General features: G+C 50.7%; 1 protein-coding gene across 3 annotated transcripts in view; it reads left to right on the top strand.

The window, feature by feature from the left end:
* Window positions 1-10,615, top strand: part of LOC128872081 (protein espinas-like) — a 113,016-nt gene that overhangs the window by 95,503 nt on the left and 6,898 nt on the right. For 2 of the 3 annotated variants that reach the window (XM_054114411.1, XM_054114410.1), the window contains exon 4: window positions 8,967-9,270. In XM_054114411.1, coding sequence (XP_053970386.1) covers window positions 8,967-9,270 — 304 coding nt within the window. Of the gene's footprint in view, window positions 1-4,552; window positions 7,029-8,966; window positions 9,271-10,615 lie in introns of those variants that run through there. The other variant, XM_054114409.1, reaches the window with a different exon arrangement.

Genomic DNA, 10,615 nt, shown 5'->3' with positions numbered 1-10,615 from the left:
AAGCAGCTCGAATGAATGCGAGGTCAGTAAAGAAGAATTAATTGTACACCCTATGGGTCCCATACTTGGTCTAAACAAGTCAAGATGGAACATAGCTGCACCCTCTTGACTTGTGTCTAGCAAGGAAACCCAATAGCGATGGTTTTTGTAAACGAAAAACTTTCTCTTTTAGGAAGAGAAAATCTACCAGAGAATTTCGCTTGAATGGAAAATAAGCCATTATTTCAAAGTTTCATTTCGTGGCGATCAGCACTCGAAACAACCAAAATAATATATAGATGTTACGCATGCCACGCAATTTTGCTCGTAACCGTCGGTAGCCGCGTTGCCCCGACGAAGAGGAATAGCGCGTCCGTCGCGAATGAGAAACTCGTTCAGACCACCGCTGGATCGCCGTCCAGCTCCTCGATTTGATTGAAACCTTTCCGCGGGGTGCAGGTCAGAGGTGACAGTGCAATACAAAACCCATATTTCTCGTATGGCGGCGCCTCGTGTACGGGCTACTATAAGGATTTCCACGAGTTCCTTTTTCTGATCGGCGGCGGATGTAATTTTATTAGCGTGACGGATGGCCGGGTGAAGGCAACGAACGAGTCGAGCCCGATTCGAATTGCTTGAATAGCTGAACGGCTACATTGCCGAACACTTTACTACTTTCCTAATTGAAAGTAATCGAGTCGTTGTAACGTGTCGTATAAAAATGCTACGCGCGGCTCTTTGTCTCGCGCGAGGCCAGAAATAATAAAATACACGAATGGAGGGCGCGGTACAATACAGCGTTGAGTAAATGTTTAGATTATTGGTTCGAATATCGAGCGAATGGTTATTGGATCGGGTCGAATGTTCCTTAGGGGGAATGCGTTTGTTTAAACAGAGTGCAAGCGATACGCGAGAACGAAGAAAGAACGTCTGTGACACTTGAACGAACGAATGGGTAGTTCTCTTAGCGAAGTCATCGAGACCCAGTCACGTGGGCTACGCGAGTGTCTCGTCTAATAAGTTATCCGATCAAAAAACTTCAAAAAAGTAAAAAAATTACGCCAAGTACATGAAAAAGTGGAGGACTCAAGGAGTTATCATTGAAAAATAGATCCCCATAAAAAACTACAAGACAGTAGAAAAATATGTGAAATCGAAATGAGCTGCCACTACGCGAGTGCCTCCTCTAATAAGTTATACGTATAAGTGGTATCTTTATTTTACACTCGTTTACGACCGCAGTTTTATTTGCCGAAATATTTAACAACGTGAAAATGACGAACGTCATTGGATTGTACTCTATCTTCCTCTTCTTCATCTGTCATCTTCTTCCAAGAAGAGAATAATCGATGCCGCGACAAAGAACGCGTGAATATAAAGAAACGCGGAGGATTACGCGTCGAGGATCGATCGAAACATCCCGTACCCGGCGAAACAACGGGATGAAGACATTTCTCAGCGTCGAGGTTCCTGGAAGCAGTTGGAGGAACCTCGGATGGCCGCAAGAAAAAGAGGAGGACTCGCTCGATCGAGCCGCGTGCGCCCGTGTAACTTATCGTTACCCGCCGAATTAAATTAGGCGATCCAATTTTAGGCCAGTTACGCTCGGGACGATGTATCCTCAATCTTTTTAATCGATCGTCTCGCTCGAACGACCCGTTCAATTTTTCCAACGGTTCGTTTTCGCTCTCTTATTTTTTCTCGCAGTTTACCGATTCCCTTCCAACGTTCTTGCACGAGACACCTGCCCGTAGGTGGGTTCCAAGGAAGGTTGCTCGTGCCGCGATGCGCTGGGACCATTTTGCGGCAGCGGAATCGTTGCTTGATCGCCGCTCGTTTCTGTAAGATCGGATTAAGGAATTCAGGATGGAATCCACAAGACGCACAAAAACACCGACAATACTAGCGTAAAAGATTATATATTCAGTAAGCTCTTGCCTCGATGCAAGTCGGTACAGTTCCGACCTCCGCCAGAAAGCACAGTCGTGAGGACGCTTCTAACGTCAGGCCCTTCGTCCACAAAAGTCGTCTGTCCTAAAACCTCCTTCAAGAAGGAGAACGCGCAGAAACTAAACACATGGCCCGCTTCGGCCGTTTGTCTAGCTCGAATATCCTAACGCTGTCTGGAATATTCTAACATTTCGGATATCGAGGTTGAGCTTTCCACTCGGTTTGACCGGTCGATGTACAGAGTTACCATAGTACCAATTCGCTCGTTTCTTTTCTTCTCGTTAATCGCGAAAGTTATCGAGTCGTCCTGTAGAGCTTGGGGCCACCGAGTAACGCGTCAAGCTGACCCATGCTCTCGTAACTAATGGTCCTGGGTGGGACGCGATAGCGCTTGCACTCTGACCAGAAAAAATCAAATGACTAAAGACTCAGGGTGCGCGGAGTTAACGGTTATTAGGGAACCATCGACAGGAAGCATAAAAGATGAAACGAAGATTCGTAGCGACCTCGAGACATCCAGGGAGACTTCTTCGTACACCGAGAATTTGACGTCGTACTCTCTATTTGAATAACTCTTGATAAGGTATCCGATATTATCGGTAAACCTGTCAGTTAGCAACTGTGAACACGACGTGTCTTTAGATTAACGGAGTTGCACGAGCGAATCGGAACCAACAGAGCCACGAGATCGAAGAGGATTCTGGCGAACGTATTTATGCGTCCCCTTCGACCCTAAGCAACCGAATAGCCGATAAATAAGAAACAGGCAAAGGGGTAGCGCGTGCGTTTAATTGGTCGGCGATAAATACCGGACTCCTCCTGTTCGATAGAAAATGCAATTAGTCGGTAAAAAAAAGAAATAAGCCATCGAAAGATTGGCCAGCGATGGAATGCGCCTCGAGAAAAGGAGCAAAGAGGCGAAAATCGTCGGGAGGCTGGAGCGAAATGCACCCGTTCCTGGTGCTTGGCAGCGATCAGTTGGATCGGAGGATACGCTGGAATCTTGGAGGATACGGGTAACGATGATTAAGCGATGGAATTCTTGTTGGCCATGGAAAACTCCGTATCATTAGGCGATCCGGCAATAGTCGAGAAAGGGATCAGTTCCCGTTGCGTTACGTAAGAATTTCCTGATCCCGTGGAAGGTTCAATGGACCTGGGTGGAGACACTCGACCAGTCTAGTTCGCTAGTTTGCTAATTAGGATCTTCGAGGTTTCGAGTTGATAGTTGGGTGGTTGAAGACTAGCATTGGCTGCGTTTCGGTATAGAACACGAGACCGATTAGAGACGGTCGAGTCCTGTTGGGAGTAATCGGGATCTTAAATTTCATCGATCACGACGCTAGCCAGGTGATGGAGTACCATCTTCAGCGTCCGTTGAACGATGCGCCTGGGTGACCGAGGCAGGGGGTCTATGGAAGTTGGACGACTCGCTCGAACACAGCTCGTTTTCATTTTCACAGACCCTGTCAGTCACCCGTCATACGACTAATATTTTGACCTGGTACACTTGGACGTCCGAAATATAGGTTCCAATAAAATTTTCTCGTCAGTCCTGGGACCTGTTTGACGAGATCCTCGTTTTAATATCAGTAAATCCTTCCGTTAATGGTCAATTAGCAACTATAAACATGACGTGCCCCTAGATTAAAGAACTTGTACGAGAAAATCGAGAGACTCGAGCATCCCAAAAAAAAAAACGCATCCCAGTGTATCGAGTGTATCGAGAGTATCTGCGGTATCCCTCAGTGGTTCGGTCCATTTTCTATAGAACCGGTCGGGTAATCGTTTGGATCGAACCGTTGCTGCTGCAACAAATTCACAAAATCGAGAATCCGTCCACTTAACAATCAGACCAGAACCTCTGCATCGATTATTTTCCAAAGTCCTCGGGCTGGGGATCGACATACAGGCGATGGTCGCCTATATGAATCTAACAGCATCGAACTCAACCAGTAGAGGACCCTAACGATCCGTCTAACAGTTCCAAGAAGCTACGAAACTCCTCGTAGAATGTCTGTCTTCGGGATAGACCTGATTTCTCACTTAAATAATCGCGTTTTCCAAACAGAAAACACCGTATCCTCTCGCAATTCGAAATTTGTATTCAGCCGCGATTTTTCGTAATTTTGCGATCCGAATTGCGTATCGGCCGTGTCGGTCCAGCGCGAGATCGCCTTCGGGAGGGCTGTTATTCGTCGCGACGCAGGCTGCGCACGCACACGTCGAGGCACTGGCGGCGTAGAAGCAACGCGAGCGCGCGCGTACACGAACGGGGGCCCCTTCGGCGAGGCGTCGGGGCCCGACACGCCACACGTATTAGAAACGAATATAAATATATCGGGAAGGAAGGCGGCTGAGCCTTGTGGAGGGGGTAGCCTGGCTGGCATTGGCGGCGCGGTGGTTACGCTCACCGACGCAGCGGTACAGCGGGGAACGGGCCCCTCGTTCTCCGTTCCCTCGAGGGGCCCTCTGGACGGTGGTCTGCTAGCACCCCCCACCCGTCTCCGCGGGCTCGGAGTCCCAGTGTACGCTCAGTGTCCGCTCGGCCACAGCACGCCCGAGTAGAAAAGCCCGGGACACCGCGACTAAAATCGTTTCGACTCGTTCGTGCTCAGCGCCGCCGGCTGGGCCCTAGTGCCGCCAATTAACCGCGAGGCCTCGCGAGCACAGTGCGCTTACCTCCTCGAGCACACCATTATTCGAGGCTCGAGATCGCGACCCACGCTTCGCGCGCATTTTCGAGCAGTGACGCGCGATATCGGCAGTTTCAGGATCGATCCGCGACGTGATCGACGGTGCTTGGACTAGCGATCCTCGTCTCCAGGAGCCTCGAGTCCCAGAATACCTGTTACGAGGCAGAACGCCTGACGAATAAATCTAGGACGCCGGTTATAAAACCGTTGTAATTGCGCGTGGTCAACGCCGGTTGCGACGTGGTGTGCCATCAGTTCCTATGTAGCAGGGCCTCGCGAGATCTGGGACCGTTCCAAACGCACGTTGATCAGTGATACGCTGGACATTAGCCACACCAGGATTAATCCACGGCGTTGGTGACTTCTCGCGTGATCGACGACGGATGTACCAGCGCCCTAGGACCCCGAAGCACGTTCGGTGTCCGTTTCTTCGCGGCGTCCTGGAGTAGCGAAGACGGGATCGTCCCGTGAAGAATTACTACTTGTACTTGTTTCTCAGTGATTTGGGCCCCCGTGCCACCGTGCGCGTTTTCGGGGCCTCACGGAGTGTTCGAATCGTCGAAAACCGCGAGATTGTTCCAGAATCTCCGCGGGCGAATATCGGCAGCGACTCGCGACATGCTGGGCCCGTGATCGTTGGGCCCGTAGACTGCAGAGTGATCAACGGTGGATGGAGATCCGCTCCGGGCCCGTGATGACGCTGTCTTCCGACCGGTGGATCGTTCCGCGAACCTCAAGATGCGCGAACATCGCGCGTCGAGGGCCCTACGTGCATCGAGTTGGTTCGAACGAAGTCCAAAGAGGCCCGATCGGGAATTGACGCCTCGAGGGAACCCTCTGGAGAACTCCGCGGCCGATTCCACGCCCAAGGACACGCGGGAGGGACCGGGCCCAGCGTTCCGTGGGTCCACACTTCGTGGCCGCGCGAAACGCTATCGGTTTCCCTTTGTATCCGCGGATACGCGCCGCGTATTAAAACGTTAATCTCCGGCCGTACTACCGGTTATACGTACAGATTGGCTCTCCCTTCCTCCAGACTGTCTCTCTTTCCTGTTCTCTTCGTTTTTCTGTTCGCCGCCACCTTTCTCTCTCCTTCAGCTCCTCTCCCCTCGCTAGCTTTCGCCCGATCCCCTCCTACCACCGCGGGCCACGGGGCCTCTGTCTCTTCCTTGCCGTCGGGCCCCGTCCTTATTGCCGTGATCGCCGCGTGCCATGATCACCGCGAGACCCCAGAGATGGGCAAGATTCTCGTCCAGATGAAGATTTCGAGCGGCGAACAAAAGATGTCCGTAAATTGATAAACCGGCGTTTGCTATCGCGGAATGCGGTCGCGGTGAACGAGACTTTGCGGATGGTGGATAGAACGACTACTGGGTACAGTTACTCCGAGGGAATAATACTTTTCGAGACTTTTGGTGATCGCAGTTGTCGCGATCTACGAGAATAAAAATTCGTCCGAACTCGATGCGCGGTGTCGTTCCTCCGCTGGGATATCGTTTGCGATCAAGACCCCTAAGCCGTGTTTGATCGTCCGTGGAAACGGGACCTCGAGGGATCTCCATCGACGCGGTGTCCACTTGACGATGACGGCTTCTTCTTCCTCTCCGTTGTCTATGCCCCCTTCTTCCTCGTTCTCTTCGTCCAGGTGGCTCCACCTGGACCGCGACCGAGACCACGATCTTATCGAGCGCCGTCCAGGCTGATCGAGGCGAAGAACGATCGGTAGGCTATCGTCGGATGATCGCGGAGAGGCTTAACGCGGCTGGGATTGAACGCGAAACGAGCACCGGCGAGAGAGAACGACGCACAGCGATCCCCCGCCCGCGGATAAGGCGAGCCTCTCCGAGATAAAGCGAGAGTCTCCCGAGGGGGACCGCCGAGTGGTCCGGAGCAGCGCACCGGTGACGTCTTCGAGACGATGTCGAGCCTAGCCAGGAGACGGAAGACCTCGCTGCTGGGCTCCAAGAGGTGGTGGCAGGGCGGCTGCTGGGCCACCAGGAGCCACCAGGAGGCCTACCTGCGCAAGCTCTACGCCAGGAAGAACGAGCACGCGGGGAAAGTCGAGGACGAGGCTGCCAGCCGTCAGGAGCTGGAGAACACTTGGACGAACCCCGGCGCTGTCTACGAATTGCCACCCGCGGACGAGCACTACCTGGACGCGTTCCTCAGGAGCAGAGAGGATGGGATTCACGAGGGAGACGTCGTCGGGGTGGTCGTGGGGTGTCCAACCCTGGCTGCCTCCGGCACCAGTCCCACGGAGAAGTGCGTCGAGTACCTGAACGGCGCCCATGATGCCGCGGCGGCCTTCGAGCAGGATCGCAGGCTCGGGGAGCAGGAATGCAACCGCGTCGCCGATTGCAGCTCCCTGCATTCGGGTTACGATGTCGCCGCCGCCTCTTCGGAGTGAGTTCACCGCGCCCTGTTGCTCCCGTTTCTCGCGCGGACCGCCCGAGGGGGGAAAGTTTCGTATCCGTCGACCAAGCCTCGATCTTTTTCTCGATCGCCAGTCGATCGTGATCGGATTTTCGAGTGTTCGTCGGTTGGATCGAGTCAGAGGTTGAACGCGACGATGGGGCGGGTACTTTCTATTTATTGAGACAGGGTTAATCTGTTTGAATAATTTATTCAAGTGTCGATTGTTACGGGTTTTGGGAGTGTAGCGGGACGATGGAGTGGTCCTTCGAGTCGGGACACGTGGCCTTCGGTTTTCGTTGGGTGAGTCGATGATTCGAGACGATTAGCGTAATGTAGCGGTGACGTCGAGTCATTTGTTTACTTGTACAAACGACGCTAGGTTTCTAATGTCGCGGAGATCCTTATCCGTTGCGCCGTGGAGCGCTGATAATGAACGACTATGACGATGGTAGTCGTAACGAACGCTACGTAATAACAATAACGACGATACAAAAATTGTGGTAGCGACGATGCCGACAACAATAACGATGACGATAACGCTCCTCGAAATTGCGCCGATTTTAAAAAAGCGTGGGAACGTTAGTTGTTTGCGCGTAACCGTTAATCATTATCGTAATACTCATTTATCATCTTCTCGCGACGAGGCACAATCGTTTAATGGATCGTAAATGGTAAATCGTAATATATGATGATTTTGAGAGCTCTCGGTTTTATAGTCTGCGGATTTCTGCAGCGAATGGTGTACGCCCCTCCGTTTCCTAGGAATCAAGAAAGCAAATGGCGGATGGGTTTTATCGCTTCCCGTAGGAATGGAATGCCACAATTTTTTCTGGGAACACGGTTTTATATTAATATGCAACGCGCACTGTGCCGTCGCGGATTGCGGCGTTGCGGTTAGGGTTGTCGTGTCGAAAACTTGGTTTATAGAGCTTGGTTTCGAATCTAATCTTTTCCTAATTCTAATCCTCTTCGCTGTCACCAAATTCCGAACTTTTCGTTTCCAACGAGAGCGCGTTCCTTCGTCATCCGCGCAATAAATTCGATAATCAGTCGTTTCCGGTCAAGCTTAACGGTCTAGGCGTTAAATCTCAAATGATAAATGTGGAATTTATTGGTTTCAGAAGTGGGATAGATTCATTTATGCCGTCCGTGGTCAGGAATACCGATAAATTTAATTTACGACGTCTAATAGAAATAGAGTTTCTCGCTCTCCGCCGGAGAGAAAGGTTAACGCTAATAGCGTTCGTTTTATGCAGTACTTAAGTCCGTACTTGACTTTATGTTCTTCCAATGAATCCTAAGATTGAGTTAACATACGATTCCTCGGCGACGTCGGGTCGACGGTCAGGTTTTATCGGGTCAGGTCGTGTTCGAGACGCGGGAGTTCGGTCGTGCAATATTTTTGGCACGTTATTTTCAAAATCGCGATGATGTAACGTGAATCGTGACGATGACTATGTGCGCGATGATAAACTATAACGATGACGATGATTTTTATATAACATACAGTAAAGACTGGATAAGTGCAAGACAGGATTGACCGCATAAACGCAAAATGACTAAACTGGGGGATACCCCTTGACACTGGGCGATCGAACGATGTAATATGATTCTAACCGACATATCGGTGAAACATTATTATCGTCACCCCGATACGCTTTTCCCGACTGCTGTTTTCCTCGGACCTCTTTCTCTTTCACTCTCTGTCCTTTTCTACGTTCGACAGAATAGAAACCTCGACCGGAGAACTGCAACGTTTGACAGTTATCCAGTCTTTACCGTATATGCGTACTTTGATTTAGAACACGCATCTTCGACGATCAGCTTCGATTAACTCCGATACGATAGCAAATTATCGATTTTCGCATCCACTTCGACGCGACGTCGTTCGAATTCTAACGAGATCCGTCGATTGTCGTTTTTCAGAAAAGTGTGCAGAAGCTGCAGGTGCCCGAGGGAGGAGCATCAGCGGACTTCGACGGAGGCGGGCGGTCCCTCGGGACTGGGCCTCGGTCCTGGCCCGCCGATGGCAATGGCCATGGCGTTCCAAAGCGGGGCCGCCGGTTCTTCTCACCAGGAGCCCTTCAAGAGTCCCGTCCAAGCGGCACCGCCCGGGCTGGCGCTTCAGGAGGCCCTGATGCATCATCAGAGGCACTCGCAGAGCGACGATGACAGCGGATGCGCGCTGGAGGAGTACACGTGGGTGCCGCCTGGTCTCAGGCCGGATCAAGTAAGAAACAACCGTCCAATCGTGCGTGGAATACCGATCCGAACCGACGGCTGCTGCTCGATTCTCTTCCTCTGCCTGTCGAATTTAGTGGGTTACGACCCATGAAATGTCCGTTTTTTTTTTCCCTTTCGTTCTCTCAACGTTTCAATCGAGCCACGTCGTTCCTCGAATTCTTGCGAGTGGAAAGACCCCGCGGAGCGAAACGTGCGTCCGCAGGAACACGATCTTTCTATTCTTATTTTTATTTCAAATTGCGGGCCCCCCCCCCCCCCCGTAGAGTATTAAATTCATTTTAATATGTTCGTTTTTTAAGGGCCTACCTAGGAAAGCCGAACCTTGTTAATTCGAGATATTTTTAAATCTAAAAAGTGCTACGCATGCCCCAAGAATCCTTCTTTCGTACACCCTCGATCTTATTAACGGAACGCGTTACGTTTGTCCCGAAAAACTAGGATCAAGAGATATCGAAACGAGGCCGTTAAAAACCGTTCTTTCCCACTCCGTTCTTTCCGATACCGTGTCGGGACAGAAGTCACCGCGAAACGTTTACGGCCGACGAGGGATAAAGAAAGAAAAAGAATCGGAACGTTACGAAAGTTTCAGGACTCGTTGACTCTCGAGTGGGCGCGCCCTGATACGCTATGCGCCGCGCGCGGTGACTTTAGATTTGCATAAAGGTTTGCTTTCTCTCCAGCTGATTTATCGAGACAGTTACGGGAGGCTTGCACTCGAAACGTTTTCAGATTTACAGAAACATCGAGAATATCGCGCGTATTATCCCTTTCTGCTACTCGTGGATCCAGAGGGTCTCGAGGATCTTCCGAAACATCGGTACGGATGTAACGTCTAGCAACTCGAGAGCGTGTCGCGTAGATTCGGATTAGGATTGGACGGCGATCCGAGAAACGTAATAAAACATCCCAGGCCCGTTTCGGTGTTTTGTTCGAAGGGAGGAGCCTCCGTCACGTGTCCCGTGTAACTGTAAGCACTTCGTTTCTGAATTATTCATGAACGATGAATATCGAGTATCGCGGTGGCGATAAATAAAAGCTCTCGACTGTGACTCCCATTTAGTAGAGGGCGTAGCACTCCGAAAGTAAATATTAGAAAATTACCAATCTTGCTCGTCTTCTCGAGTATCGAGGACGTGGATACTGCGCCATCGGTCACGTAGGGAACCAAGGTCCGAACGCCTCGAATATCCTACCCATTCGTCGCTATTCTAAACCGTAACGACCGAAAAAAAAATATATATATATATATATTGTCGTATCTCTACTTTTCAGGTAGGTTGTAAATATTGTAAATAATGTAAATATCAGAATAATATTATAGAAATAAAACC

This window comes from Hylaeus volcanicus, chromosome 2, assembly GCF_026283585.1.
Source record: "Hylaeus volcanicus isolate JK05 chromosome 2, UHH_iyHylVolc1.0_haploid, whole genome shotgun sequence".
Lineage (NCBI taxonomy): Eukaryota > Metazoa > Arthropoda > Insecta > Hymenoptera > Colletidae > Hylaeus > Hylaeus volcanicus.
This window is presented reverse-complemented; position numbering and strand designations above follow the sequence as displayed.